At 45.0% G+C, this 15,807-nt stretch overlaps 2 protein-coding genes across 3 annotated transcripts in view; both read right to left on the reverse strand.

Moving 5' to 3' along the window:
- Window positions 1-2,488: 2,488 nt before the first annotated feature.
- On the reverse strand, window positions 2,489-15,038 carry LOC121280333 (hyaluronidase-like). Of its 2 annotated transcripts, none has more exons than XM_041192217.1 (4): window positions 14,844-15,038; window positions 11,968-12,948; window positions 9,813-9,902; window positions 2,489-3,215 (listed from the first exon to the last, which is right to left on the reverse strand). In XM_041192217.1, the coding sequence occupies exons 2-4, from the start codon at window positions 12,892-12,894 to the stop codon at window positions 2,895-2,897; spliced, it is 1,338 nt and encodes a 445-aa protein (XP_041048151.1). In that variant the 5' UTR covers window positions 12,895-12,948; window positions 14,844-15,038; the 3' UTR covers window positions 2,489-2,894. The 2 variants fall into 2 exon arrangements, with proteins under 2 accessions (XP_041048151.1, XP_041048152.1); XM_041192218.1 differs by lacking the exon at window positions 14,844-15,038 and adding an exon at window positions 14,459-14,768.
- The window catches only part of LOC121279976 (cadherin EGF LAG seven-pass G-type receptor 3-like), a 642,224-nt gene continuing 640,693 nt past the window's right edge, over window positions 14,277-15,807 (reverse strand). Inside the window, exons 62-63 of the mRNA XM_041191598.1 lie at window positions 14,844-15,029; window positions 14,277-14,401 (exon numbers count right to left, since the gene is read on the reverse strand). Coding sequence (XP_041047532.1) covers window positions 14,277-14,401; window positions 14,844-15,029 — 311 coding nt within the window. The remainder of the gene's footprint in view (window positions 14,402-14,843; window positions 15,030-15,807) is intronic.

The following is a 15,807-nucleotide window of genomic DNA, read 5'->3' on the forward strand; positions in this document are numbered from 1 at the left end:
TCTCTTGCTTCTTGCATCCCTGTCGAGTTAGTTTAAAGCCCTCACAACAACACTAGCAAAACACCCCATAAGGAACTCAGTGCCCGCTCTGTTCCAGTGCAACCCATCTGGTTTGTACAGGTACCATCTCCCCCAGAGCCAGTCCCAGAGCCCCAGAAATCTAAAGCCCTCCCTCCTGCACCATCTTTCCAGTCATGCATTCATCTGCCTTATCCTCCTATTTCTGTATTCACCGGCACATGGCACTGGGAGTAATCTGGAGATTACTACATTTGAGGTCCTGCCTGCTAATTTTCTACCTAGCTCCCTAAATTCTGATTGCAGGACTACATCCCCTTCCTACCCAGTGAACCACAACCACTGGCTGATTGACCTCCCCAAGAAGAATATCCTGCAGCCGCTCTGTGACATCCTTGATCCTGGCACTAGGGAGGCAACATACCATCCTGGACTCATATTGACGGCCACAGAAACACCTGTCTGTTCCCCTAACTAATGAATCCCCTATAGCTCTTTCTTTCTTCTTCCGCCCCTCCTGTACAGCTGAACCACTTGTGGTGGCACAAACCTGGCTCTGACTGCACTCCTCTGAGGAACTAGTGCCCTCACCAGCTTCCAAAAAGGAAAACCGATTTGTGTGAGGGATCCCAGGGGGCTCCAGTACCACCTGCCCACTTCTCTTGGGCTGCCTAGTTGTCACCCATTCCCTGTTTCCAGGCCCTTAAGCTGCGGTGTGACCACCTCTCCGAATGTGCTATCCACGTAGCTCTCATCCTCGAGGATGTGCCATAGTGACTTCAGCCACCACTCAAGCTCTGAAACCCAGAGCTCAAGTTTCTGCAGTTGGCAGTATTTCCTGCACATATGGTCAGCTAGGACAGCGGTAGCGTCCATGACTTCGCACATATTACAGGACACGCATTCCACGTGACTGAACTGCCCTGCCATGCCTTAACTCTACTTCCCTTACGTCAACTTTACTCTACTTTGGATTATTTATATTACTTTGTTATATTGCCCCTAAATATTCCTTAAACATGTCGCTTCTCAGTTAAATCCAAATATATCAACTTGTTTAAAAATGTTACATTTCACTAATTTACTCACCAGTTTCTACTTACCAAGGCCACCACTCTTCTTTCTGAGGAAAGGTAGAAAAAGAAAGGAGCATCTCCTCCCTTCTCACTAAACTCCCTCAATCACCAAACTTCAACTGAAGCACTCTACTGCAGCCAAACACAGCACTCTAGTGCAGACAAAGTCAGCACTATAAGATAGCTTACTTTGATACTCTCTGAACCTAGCCTCTGAAAACCTGATTAAGCCAGTTATCTAATTAATTAGTTGCAGTTGCAAGCAGAGCCTTTATGAGCCCTATTTAAGGCTGGACTAAAACTCACCTTCTTCCAACCCTAACAGCAACTTTTAGTTAATTGCTAAATTAAAGAAAGCCTAGACTTTAGATAGAATTTAACCCTTAATTTAGCCATTAAACTCCCTCAGTCACCAAACCCCAACTGAAGAATCTACTGCAAACAAAAACTGCACTCCAGTGTCACCAACTGGAGAAGAGAGTGGAGCGGACCCGCTGGAGACAGCGCCAACTCGTGGAGGGAGGCCGAAGGAAAGCTGTTCAGTTAAGTTAAATACTCAAAAAAGACACCTTCTTAGTAACTTCCGAAGCTCCCTTATGGCTCTGTGAGTCATACTTAGATTCTAAGTTTAGCTGATCTTCATTGTGGAATGATTTCGCCATGACAATCTTAACACCACAATTGATAAAGTCTACCGGTAATAAGCTGCTAACATTGTGAGCAGTTTGCAGCGCTGGCAGAGGTCTGGAACTAGGTGAGTAACCTGGCTGCCAATGGATTGCAGCATAGGAAGCCCAGGCAGGCAAGAGAGAAAGAAACAAAGGGATTCTTCCTCTTACAAAAATTAATGGAGGTGGGGGGAGTGGGGGAGCTGATTAAATAATGTTCTTTTAATTCCATTTGCTGTATTGTTAGAAACTTACTAAATTTATTTTTAAAATCCATGCTGAAACATTGTGGGGTTCTATCTGCACTACTTTTCTGAATACTTCCCAAATGTGATAAAATACAAGGGGAGATTGCTGCTTGCTTGTGATGAATGCATCATCTGATATGATACTGAGTGATACAAACGAGAAAGACTTTGATGGAATATTGACCGTCATGGACAATCTGCATGTATGAGGTTTGCCGGACCAGGGCATAAGAATAGCCTACTGCAGCTCTGCCCTAGGTATAATGATTGGTGTTAACCCCAGCTTCGTGGAATAGAGTCACACATTTAGACAATGTAGCAGATAGCTGGAGGAGCTCAAGAAACCACACAATTGCACAATTCTCCACCTTCCAGATAGGAATTGAATCAAAAACAATTAAAAATATATTCTATTTCATTGACCAGATTGAAACACAAAACAATACTAACAACTTGTTGTGAAAAATTGTCAGTGACCTGTGGGCAAAACACTTTATTGGATATTCACTGTGTATTATGGTAATGATACCAGAGGAAGGCAAACTCATCAAAAATGATACAAAAGCGAAATACCGCAAATGCTGGAAACCTGAAATTAAAACAGAAAAAGTAGGAAATATTCAGCAAAACAGGCAGCATCTGTGGACAGAGAAGCAGAGTTAATTTTCAGGTCCCATGTTCTGATGAAAGGCTTTTGATCTGAAACATTTACCTCCGTTTCTCACTCCATAGTTGCTGCCTGACCTGCTGAGTTTTTACAACATTTTTTTGGTTTTAATTTATCAAAAGTGAACCACCAATGAAAACATGAAGTAAACGATGACTGCAGGTTAGTGTTTGTTCACTTTTAAGCCCAGACCCAAAAGTTACACAGCATCACTGGTCTATCCGTTTGCGATCTCGCAGTGTGCTCCCAGCCATCCACTGTAGCACTGGCACTGAAATCTGGTCGCCATTTCTCTTATGTCTTTCTCAGCCATCTGTCCCTGCAGGAAGAATGCCGGGCCTTTGTCTGAAAGGTTTACCCTCACAGCGAAGGTGTCTGGATTTAGGTGCAGAAAAGCGTGGGTATCTTTGCTTGTTCGCACACATCTGCCATGGTTTGTGCACAGCAACCAACTGCAGATCATTGCAGCATTTGTTACGTTAACAATATAGTTACCCAATATTCCACTGATATATGCTTTCAAAGCAAGGCAAGATTCCTAAACAAGAAACAAAGTATTTCATTATTTATATTTCCTGCTTCTTAAATATATTTCCTTCACCTTCAAATAACCCAATGGTAATGTAATGGCGATGCTCCATTTCAAAGGTGAATTTGAGCGCAGGATGGAGCCCATTAAGACATGCAAGGCATTTATTATATGCTGCTACGGATTTAAATATAGCAAACGTATCATCCACATATCAGAAATATGCAAGTGGCAGGAGGTTAGGTGTCATTCCATCGAAGACACGTTTCTCATGGAACTCAACAAAGATGTTTTCAAAAGCTGGGCCGAGGGAGATCCCATGGCAACGCTATCTATTTGGGCATACATGGTGCTGTTAAAGCTGAACTCAACTGCACGAGTTACCGAGTTCATAAGCTCAATGAATACTGGTTCATGCAACAGTGGCAGGTCTAGATCGCCGTGATATAGGGCTGCAGTGCAAATATCTATCATTTCCTTAAGTGCAGCAGTCAAATGAAATCCCTTTCCTTGAAGTACTAGTGGAGAAATCTGCCAGGGGGTTCTCTACCACGGTCTACCGCAAGCCGATCTTCACTGATCAATACACATATTGGGATTCTTACAGTTCCACGCGCTATAAGGCTGGCCTTATTGGCAACCTTGTAAGTAGGGCCCAAGCCATTTGCTCACAATGAGAGCTTGATGCTGAAATAGGGCACATCAAAAGCATCCTGCGGGATAATGACTACCCCGATCAGATCATTTCACGCTGTATCTCGTGCAAACTCATGAATAGGCCTAAGGCCTTTGCTTTCGGCCCTGTAAAGTCCCCAGTCTACCTCAGATTACCCTGGAAGAGCAAGGTATCTCAAAAATTTGAGCAACTGTTGAAGCTAGCTGTTTCACATTGCTACTATGCAGTAGCAACACGAGTGATATTCGCCACTAACATGGTACTGCCGTCAAGCCAAAAAGACATCCTGCCTATCACACAAATGAGTAATATGGTATGTGAATTTCAGTGTGATGCTAGGTATTTTTTTGTATTCATTCATGGGATGTGGGTGTCACTGGCTAGGCCAGCATTTATTGCCCATCCCTAATGGCTTTCATTCAGAGGGCATTTAAGAGTCAATCACATTGCTGAGGGTCTGAAGCCACATGTAGGCCAGAGGGTAAGGGTGACAGATTTCCTTTCCTAAATGACATTAGTGAACCAGGTGGGTTTTTCTTATGACAGTCAGGAATGGTTTCATAGTCATCATCAGACTTTTAATTCCAGATTTTTTTTTAATTGATTCAAATTTCACCATCTGCCATGGTGGAATTCAAACCCAGGTCCACAGAGCATTACCTGGGTTCTCACCAATGACAATAGCACTGTCTCCCGTTTGATATGTAGGCCATATGTCCCAAAGACTGGCAGATCATATCAAAAAGCATGTCCCTCCCACTGCTTGCAATGGGCAGGGTACAGACCATTTGCTCACCATGCTCAACCAGCCAGTGCTTGCAAAACTCAAAACGCTGTGTCCAACATTAGATGTGATTGCACAATTGGAAAACATTTACTAAATAATCCTCAGTGTACTAAAAATTACGCTGACAACCAGTTTAAGATTGTCAGTTGAGCTTGCAGTGTGGCGCTTTTGCGTGTACTGGAAGTCACATATATTAATACACAGGGCTCTGTTATTTGTAAACAGAAAGAATATGTATATACATTGTAAACAAAAACAGAATTACCTGGAAAAACTCAGCAGGTCTGGCAGCATCGGCGGAGAAGAAAAGAGTTGACGTTTCGAGTCCTCATGACCCTTCGACAGAACTTGCGTTCGAGTCCAAGAAAGAGTTGAAATATAAGCTGGTTTAAGGTGTGTGTGTGGGGGGCGGAGAGATAGAGAGACAAGGAGGTGGAGGGGGGGGGTGGGGGTGTGTGGTTGTAGGGACAAACAAGCAGTGATAGAAGCAGATCATCAAAAGATGTCAACGACAATAGTACAGTAGAACACATAGGTGTTAAAATTAAAGTTGGTGATATTATCTAAACGAATGTGCTAATTAAGAATGGATGGTAGGGCACTCAAGGTATAGCTCTAGTGGGTTTTTTTTTATATATAATGGAAATAGGTGGGAAAAGGAAAATCTTTATAATTTATTGGAAAAAAAAAAGGAAGGGGGAAACAGAAAGGGGGTGGGGATGGGGGAGGGAGCTTACGACCTAAAGTTGTTGAATTCAATATTCAGTCCAGAAGGCTGTAAAGTCCCTAGTCGGAAGATGAGGTGTTGTTCCTCCAGTTTGCGTTGGGTTTCACTGGAACAATGCAGCAAGCCAAGGACAGACATGTGGGCAAGAGAGCAGGGTGGAGTGTTGAAATGGCAAGCGACAGGGAGGTTTGGGTCATTCTTGCGGACAGACCGCAGGTGTTCTGCAAAGCGGTCGCCCAGTTTACGTTTGGTCTCTCCAATGTAGAGGAGATCACATTGGGAGCAACGGATGCAGTAGACTAAGTTGGGCGAAATGCAAGTGAAATGCTGCTTCACTTGAAAGGAGTGTTTGGGTCCTTGGACGGTGAGGAGAGAGGAAGTGAAGGGGCAGGTATTGCATTTTTTGCGTGGGCATGGGGTGGTGCCATAGGAGGGGGTTGAGGAGTAGGGGGTGATGGAAGAGTGGACCAGGGTGTTGTTCTTATCTCTGTGTTTAATTGACTGCCACTGCTCTTCAAGAAATGCCTACCTCCTTGAAGAAGTTCTGTTCCTCTCTGCGACAAGATTTCCGTATCTCTCTGTTGTCTTGCTCACCTTCTTTGCTTTCCATTTCCCTCCTAGTGTTTGACAAGGTGTTTACTAAAACCCGCTTTCACAGCCATATCTCCTTTCTCAGTGACTGTCTCCGTCTCCGACTTACCCCACGTGGATTTCAACTGAAATTCCACCCCTCATGTTTCGAACCCACCCAGGATTACAGGTATCTCCGGGACATAAAACGTTTCTCGGACTGCTGTTCCCGTCACATTCTGAAATCCACACTCAGTGCCATGCGCCGCCATATGAACACACTCGACCTCTCCCTCCAGCAGCACCGCCGTACCCTTTTTCAAAGCTGCGCGTGCCCCCAGTTTCATTTTATCCTTCGGCTCATCCGACGCCTCAACAAGAAACTTTTTCTCTTTCTCTCAAGTGCTAAGGAACGCAAGCTACAACAACTCATCGACACCAACACCCATCTAGGACCCCCCACCCCTGCCTGTTCCTCCGTCCCCACCCTTTCTTCCAATCCCAACCCCAGCCGTGTATTCACTATACCCCCTGACCTTCCCCTCTCCGATGCTGAATGTTCAGTGCTCAGCAAAGGACTTAGTTTCATACCCTTACGCCCTCACCTCAATGAATTTCGGGCTCGGCATGATACTGAACTCTTCTTCCGCCGTCTTCGTCTCCGGGCTCACTTCTTTGGGCAGGAGTCCTCTCTCAGTTCAACAGATCCTTTTACCCATCTCCAATATTCTCCCTCCACCTGGACCCCTCCCTCTGGATTCTTACCTTCTCTCGATCTTTTCATTGAGAACTGTCGGCGCGACATTAGTCATCTCAATTTCTCTGCTCCTCTCACCCATTCTAACCTGTCTCTCTCTGAACTTACTGCACTCCATTCTCTCAGGTCCAGCCCTGACATTGTCATCAAACCCGCTGACAAGGGTGGTGCTGTTGTTGTCTGGCGCACTGACCTCTACCTCGCGGAGGCTGAGCGTCAACTCACAGACACTTCCTCCTACCTCTCCCTGGACCATGACCCCACGACTGAACATCAAGCCATTGTTTCCAGGACTGTCACTGACCTCATCTCCTCTGGGGATCTCCCTCCCACAGCTTCCAACCTGATAGTCGCCCAACCTCGGACGGCCCGCTTCTATCTCCTACCCAAAATCCACAAACAGAACTGCCCCGGTAGACCGATCGTCTCAGCTTGCTCCTGCCCCACAGAACTCATTTCTCGTTATCTTGACTCCCTTCTCTCTCCCCTTGTCCAGTCCCTTCCCACCTGCATCCGTGATTCCTCTGACACCTTACGTCACATCAACAATTTCCAGTTCCCTGGCCCCAACCGCTTACTCTTCACCATGGACGTCCAATCCCTCTACACCTCCATCCCCCACCAGGATGGTCTGAGGGCCCTTAGCTTCTTCCTCGAACAGAGGCCCGAACAATCCCCATCCACCACTACTCTCCTCCGTCTGGCTGAACTTGTTCTCACACTGAACAATTTCTCCTTCAACTCCTCTCACTTCCTCCAAATAAAAGGTGTGGCTATGGGTACCCGCATGGGCCCCAGCTATGCCTTTCTCTTTATGGGGTATGTGGAACATTCCTTGTTGCAGTCCTACTCCGGCCCCCTTCCACAACTCTTTCTCCGGTACATCGATGATTACTTCGGTGCCGCTTCATGCTCTCGTCAGGACTTGGAAAAATTAATTAATTTTGCTTCCAATCTCCACCCCTCCATCATTTTCACGTGGTCCATCTCTGACACTTCCCTTCCCTTCCTTGACCTCTCTGTCTCAATCTCTGGTGATAGACTGTCCACCAATATCCATTACAAACCCACCGACTCCCACAGTTATCTCGACTACAGCTCCTCACACCCTGCTTCCTGTAAGGACTCCATCCCATTCTCTCAATTCCTTCGCCTCCGTCGCATCTGTTCCGATGATGCTACATTCAAAAACAGTTCCTCTGACATGTCCTCCTTCTTCCTTAACCGAGGTTTTCCACCGACGGTCGTTGACAGGTCCCTCAACCGTGTCCGGCCCATCTCCCGCGCATCCGCGCATCCGCCCTCACGCCTTCTCCTCCCTCCCAGAAACATGATAGGGTCCCTCTTGTCCTCACTTATCACCCCACCAGCCTCCGCATTCAAAGGATCATCCTCCGCCATTTCCGCCAACTCCAGCATGATGCCACCACCTAACACATCTTCCCTTCACCCCCCTTATCGGCATTCCGTAGGGATCGCTCCCTCCGGGACACCCTGGTCCACTCCTCCATCACCCCCTACTCCTCAACCCCCTCCTATGGCACCACCCCATGCCCACGCAAAAAATGCAATACCTGCCCCTTCACCTCCTCTCTCCTCACCGTCCAAGGACCCAAACACTCCTTTCAAGTGAAGCAGCATTTCACTTGCATTTCGCCCAACTTAGTCTACTGCATCCGTTGCTCCCAATGTGATCTCCTCTACATTGGAGAGACCAAACGTAAACTGGGCGACCGCTTTGCAGAACACCTGCGGTCTGTCCGCAAGAATGACCCAAACCTCCCTGTCGCTTGCCATTTCAACACTCCATCTTGCTCTCTTGCCCACATGTCTGTCCTTGGCTTGCTGCATTGTTCCAGTGAAGCCCAACGCAAACTGGAGGAACAACACCTCATCTTCCGACTAGGGACTTTACAGCCTTCTGGACTGAATATTGAATTCAACAACTTTAGGTCGTAAGCTCCCTCCCCCATCCCCACCCCCTTTCTGTTTCCCCCTTCCCTTTTTTTTTTCCAATAAATTATAAAGATTTTCCTTTTCCCACCTATTTCCATTATATATAAAAAAAAACCCACTAGAGCTATACCTTGAGTGCCCTACCATCCATTCTTAATTAGCACATTCGTTTAGATAATATCACCAACTTTAATTTTAACACCTATGTGTTCTATTGTACTATTGTCGTTGACATCTTTTGATGATCTGCTTCTATCACTGCTTGTTTGTCCCTACAACCACACACCCCCACCCCCCCCTCCACCTCTTTGTCTCTCTATCTCTCCGCCCCCCACACACACACCTTAAACCAGCTTATATTTCAACTCTTTCTTGGACTCGAACGCAAGTTCTGTCGAAGGGTCATGAGGACTCGAAACGTCAACTCTTTTTTTCTCCGCCGATGCTGCCAGACCTGCTGAGTTTTTCCAGGTAATTCTGTTTTTGTTTTGGATTTCCAGCATCCGCAGTTTTTTTGTTCTTATGTATATGTATATACATTGTGCCTGTTTCAGCTAAACAAAATAAGTGATAGCCATTCACTGGTTCATTCCTCAGGGCAATGCCTTGACTAATCACAGTCAAGCTGCCTGGTTTAAATTTCAAACAATGCTTGGCAGTTAACTGTCAGTCACCATTAACTGGTGCATTCTCCATGGCAACGCCTCTAACAATCAGTGTCCACATGCCAACCAATCAGCACCCTCTTCTCATACAGTATAAAGTTGTTGCTTCCCCTGACATTGGTATTCTTGCGATTGTCCTGCTGAGTGCAAGATGAAAAGCTTCGACAAAATGTCTTTTTTCAGCAATAATAAACAATCAAATAATTGTATGGAATTGTGTTGTATGAGTTAACTGAGTACTCATGTTAAATCGTGTAACATAAGCTCATTAAAGACAAAAATATTATTCTGTGGTTGTTACGTCCGATCATAGTAACAAAAGAAAATGGAAAAAATAGCCCAACAGTTATTAGGTAAATGAAGCTTGAAACATGAAAAATAAACCTTTAAGGTACAGAACACCTCTAAAGTGTAGGTGCTTTAATTTTCATTACAGTTCCAACAAAATAACCAAATGATGTATTTTACCTTAGAGCGGGCATAATCTGAGTTCCCCCAAAGGACAATCCCTGCAGCTCCCATTGCTACACTCTCTCCAATAGTGTGGATCAAGTCAATCTGAAAGATTCAGGAACAGATAAGACTGTGGTGTTACTGTTTGAGATTCTGGTCATGCCTCCATCACAGGTTATCGAACTGGATCTTGTCTTAACCCAACAGTTTGTCTGGAATATGTTTTCTCCTGTGGTGATTTGTTTGGATTTTCGCACTAAAGCCAAATGAAGAATGCAAAATAAATATTTCAACATTCACCTATCTCACCCCCCTCAGCCTTGTGTTCCCAGATTTCTTTTTCACAGCGCTTCCAGTCTTTCAACAATTTAGCACGGTTAACTCCTAGAAAGAGGTTCAAGAAGGCAGCTTACCACCTTCTCAAGGTCAGCTAGGAATGGGCAGTAAATGCTGACCCAGCCAGTGAAGCCCACATGCCGTGAATGAATTAAAGAAACACGACTTCATACTGAGTTTAGTCAGTGAGTATGGGCAGATTACTCATCTTGGAGGACATCACAACCAAGCTTGATAGGTGAGTGTTGCTGTCCATGTATGCACAAAGGTTCAATGGATAGCAATTAAGAGCAGTAACCCTGGATAATTTAACTCTCCTAACACAGCGGCACCATTGAGGTCAGCCAATTCACTGCAGACTAGAAACTGAACCTAGGAAATTTTGGGTCTGTTTAGCTCAATATTTCCTTTGGTGATCCTTTAGATTTATTTTCAGAAATACACAGGACTGGAATTTCTTCTCAGTTACGCTGGTTTATTTTTGGCGCAATTTTCCAGATATTGTCGCAACCGGGTTGTGGAGGGTTCCAGAATTTTAATCGCAAACTGAGTTCAGCAGAAATCATTGCCACCATCTTTGGGCTAATTTTAAAAACATTGTGCTAGACGCAGGCCCCATTCACAAAACTGGCCTTGCCCAGAAGGGTGAATGAGTCGCCATTGGGAGTTTCTGATAACTGCATTTGTTCGTAGGCCTTTGAGGGGACTCCAAAATTTAGGCTGACACGAGGACGATAATTGGTGTGTTTTCAAAGGTTTTGAATCAAACTTTTTTTTAAAGTGACAAAGGACGACAGTACCGCAATCTAACCAGAAAACTGTGTTGTGGATTTCGTAAAAGTTATTTTCTGGACTTTAATATCAGGTTACTTTTAAAAGAAACATTCTTTCAAGGGTTGTGGGCATCACTGGCAAGGCCAGAATTGTTGCCCATCCCTAATTTCCCTCGAAATGGCTTACTAAGCCATCTCAGAGGGCAGTTTAAGAGTCCACCACATTGCTATGGGTCTGGAGTCACATGTAGGCCAGAAGATTTCTTTCCCTAAAGGACATTAGTGGACTAGATGTGTCCTTTATGACAATCAACGATAGTTTCATGGTCACCATTATTAATAGTAGCTTTCAATTCCAGATTTAATTAATTGAATTTAAATTCCACAAGCTGCTATGATGGGATTGGAACCCACATCCCCAGAGTATTAGCCTGGGTCTCTAGATTACTAGTCCAGTGACATTACCACTTCACCACTGCCTCCCCACTCCCACTCACAGATGGTAGATTGACACTGTAACTGAAACCCCCTTTTTTACGTGATAAAACCTTTTTCAGCTGTGTTAATCAAACTTTACCAAGTTACCACTCTTAAATAGATCTCAAAATAATTTATAAAGCAAAATTTTATTTTATATATAATAAATTGTTTTAAAACATAGTCCAATTGCACTGATTCATGGCAGATTTTGATGATATGCAAATAAGTTTGAATGAAAACTTGGGGAAAATAAATCACTTTTCAAAAAGGTATACAATCCTGAATGCAATTTGCACTGGAACTGCTGATTGTGCCCAGAGCAGAAACTGTATCCCTACCCCCACACTTTGCACTTGAATAGTCACACTCATACTTTGCTATCCTGGGCTACTGTGCTACTGTCAGACACCTGCGTTCATGGGATTATTAGTGTGATCCCTCAATCCTGCTGGACAACAGGCCACGACATTACTGACCAACTCCCTGACCTGTAAGTGCAGCTCTCCATTGGCAGCTTGGGGGCATGATAACACACCTCATATAAAGGGCCTTACTAGAGGACTGAAAACCATAGAGATTACCTCGGTCAGGAAGTCCGTGGTGTTGGCATACACAATCCGAGAATATGGCAAGACAGGCAAGCTGTAATTTGCTCCCAGTTGAGCAAGCCGGAGGCCCTCTTTGATTCGATAATGAACAAACTTGCGTGCGTTCTCTGTTGATCGAAGTTGAAGATCCAGGTAGATGCTTGGATATAAGGCCATACTTTCCCTCCAGAGCCACAACAGACGATCATTCCTCTTCATCTCAATATCAGGACATTCTCCAGTGTAATTTTTGGAAATGACGCTGTTATAGCAACAGGGAAAGCCATAATAGCCCCACAAGCCCTGAGGCCTAAGGCCCTTTGCCACCTTCAATGTCTGTTCCATGAAATCACGGGCAGCTTGTTCATACTCGTTTTGCGCTTGCTTGACCACCTGACTCTCAGACCAATCAGGATGTCTCCTTCGGACCAGCTCTTTTGATTTCTTGCGGTAAATATCTTTCTGATCCCAGTCCCTTATCCAAGATGGCCTCCAGGCCTCCCAGTCGATGACAGACAACCCGCCAAAGTCCTTCAGAGGTACTAGTTTTTCCACGTCAACTTGGACCTTTGCAAGATGGTCTTCCAAACTGGTGTTCTGTGGGACACCCCCATTTACAGAAATCCCACTTTCAGTAAAATGGGGGTAAGAGCCCAGTTTATCATCGTAAAAGATGGTGACATTTTGCCCAATAAACGATTCATTTTGATTTGCAATTATGTCAAAAATTCCCAGATTGAGATGAATACCATACAAGGATTGGCAAGTTGCAGTAGGAGCATTCCACACTGTTACAAACGGCTTATTGGATTTAATTGGAGATTTTGCCTGTTTCGATGGTTGTCCCAGGGTCAAAGTGCACACACATAGCAGAACAATTACTGCTTTAATCAGGATCATGGCTGTTACACTTATTAACATTTCATTCTTCAATGAATCAGTCTTTTCATGTTCTGTGTGTAATTAAACCTCAGGCTGTCCAAATAGAAGAAAGCACAAGAATTATGGAAAAGGCAGGAGATTTGTCACCTCAGAAGTGTTTTTACAGAGACTGTTTGTGTAAGTGTGTCAATTGTGGGAAAGTAACTCAATCATTTAAGTAAACACATTCATTGGTTTCAACACTTGTCTGTTATGCACACTACACCATCTGTTTCTAACACAGATCTGCTTCACTGTTAATAAGCACAACCCACCATTTTGGCAGGTACATAGGTCTGACCTTACTCAAATCTAACCTGTTGAAATCTGACTGTCAGCTCTCATACTAACAGAGACGTTGTTGGAATTTTTAAGACTTCCTGTGAACTGTGCATATCTGAGGCCATTTAAAATTGCTGACTGCTTCCTAATTTGCACCAAGTCCTATTCAACCATCCCTTCTGCTCTTGGTTAAGCAACACCTCAATTTTTAAAAATCCTCATTTTTGTTTTCAAATTCCTCCAAGACCTAGTCTCCTCCCTATCTCCATCCAGCTCCACAACCCTCTGAAATATATGTGCTCCTCTTTTCTGGCCACTCTTAATTTTAAACACTCCCCCATTGGTGGCTATGCTGTCAGCTACCTCGGTCTTAACCTCTGGAATTACCCTCTCCCCAAAACCTCTCCACCTCCCTACCTCATTTTAACTCGCTGACCAAATTTTTGGTTACCTGGCCTAATATCTCCCTATGTGGGTCAGTATTTTTTATTTGTATACATAATGTGTCCCTGTGAAGCATCTTGGGATGTTTTGTGACATTAAAGGGGCTACATTATTATACAAGTCATTTTGTAGAACAAGGTGAGACAAGGGCTTATAGTGGCAGAATCCAGGATCTCAATATACTATTTACACTTTCACATATGGTCAAATAAACAAAGTGGGGCTGCTATCTCCAGAGAGTCCATACACCAACAAAACAGATGTTACTACATGGCTGCTACAGAAACAACGTTATCCATAGAGGGCAACAGAATTGGAAGGCCCAACAGGGTCCACTATGGTCTGGGGCCAGAGTGGGATTTGTCCAAGTACAGTCCAAGGCAAATATTTTGCATTCCAAGGCTTGCATGGACCGACTGCAAGCATTGGGGAAGGTATAATGCTGAGACAAACAGCCACAAACGCGTTTGAGAGTAGTTGGGCATCCACAGTTTTCGATATTGCGGTATGACACACCCTCACATTGTAGCACTTGTTGGTTGTACATTGTGCACATGGATTACGTGTCGTTATAAAGGAGGCAGTAACACGCCCTGTGCTACTTATACCTCAGGGAATTGCTCTCTTACTGCTGCTGCTGTACTGTAAATGTGTCATTAACAAGGACAGTTAGATCGCCGGCAATCTGACAGGTGGTCTTCCCTTATAATCGAGACTGTCAGTTTGGTGAAATGGTTAAGTGTGACATTCATGATGTACAACAGCAGGAAAGATTGCAAACCTGTCCAAAACAGAAGAATATCGTCACTTTTTCATGGGCAAAATGAGTAACACTTACCCAGACACAACCGTATAGAAGAGACTCAGGGGTGAAACCGGATTATAATATTTGAACCTTACAGCACAGGAAGAAATCCCTCAGCCCATCCCGCCTGTGCCAGCTCTTTGAAAGAGCTCTCTGGTCATTTCCTGCTCCCTCCCCTCTTTCACCGTGTCCCTGCAAGTATTCCCATCTTCATGTGTATTTTTGCAGTGTTCCCTTCTGAAAGGAACTCCAGTATTGAACCTGCTTCCACCAGCCTTTCAGGCAGCCCATTCCGGATCGTAACAACTCCGTGTTGAAACGACCTTTACATCCCCCGGTGTTTCTTCTACAAAGTACAAAAAACCATTTACAGCACGTACACCAAAGCTGCACAGGTCCTCACCCGACAACAAGTTACCTGCCAAAGTCCACGCTGCTCTGCGCATTAGAGTTTCCGAACGAGTTTCAGTTCCCTCCCGTCTTAAATGCCTTTGGTTGCTCTCTGCAGACGCCCTGCACCGAAACTCCTGACAGGATAAAGGGCCGCCCTCAAAATTCCTCTCACTCCCAATCCGCATCCGCTTCCAATTCTCTTTCCGGGTCCCTGAATTGCAAACGAAAGCGAAAGTAACGCAGCGCCAGTGTCCAGGGAGAGCGATTGAAAGGCGGGACCGCTGCCCTGTGTTCCCCAGGGAGGGAGAGGCAGGGGAACAGAACCACCGACACTTGGCCAGAAGCTCCGTGGATTCAATAACTAAGTAACAGCTTCTGAAAAACTTTGAATAGGTGCAGGACACACTGCCATTGTTTTTTTTTTAAATATTCGTTCGTGGGAGTCACCGGCTCGACCAGCATTTATTGCCCACCCCTAATTGCCCTTGCCCTTGTTCAGAGGGCATTTTTTTTTTTAAAGAGTCACATGTAGGCCAGACCAGGTGAGGACAGTAGATCTCCTTCCCCAAAGGACATGAGTGAACCACTTGGGTTTTTACAACAATGGGGCGCAATTTTGCCCTTGGTGGGGCGAGCGGGCAGCCAAACCCCACCACCGAAACCGGGCCCGCCGCCGTTTTGAGTGGACGGGCCAATTAAGGCCCTGCCCAGCGGCCTGCCCGACGGGAAGTGCTATGCGCTTCCTGTGCGGGGAGGGGAGGGGAGGGTGGGGGAGGGATCCCCCAACTGTCAAAGTGCGCACTGCTCCCTGAGACTAAGTGCTGTCTCACGGAGTTTACTGACAGGTAAGAAAAGTAAAAAAAAATAGAGAGAAATATTAAAATTATTAACACGTCCCCCACACGAGATGGGACATGTTAATAAGAAACACATAAAATTTATTAACTTTTTTTTTAAAATGAACATGAAACTTCATCCCGCCGGTGGAT

Source organism: Carcharodon carcharias, chromosome 7 (assembly GCF_017639515.1).
Source record: "Carcharodon carcharias isolate sCarCar2 chromosome 7, sCarCar2.pri, whole genome shotgun sequence".
NCBI lineage: Eukaryota > Metazoa > Chordata > Chondrichthyes > Lamniformes > Lamnidae > Carcharodon > Carcharodon carcharias.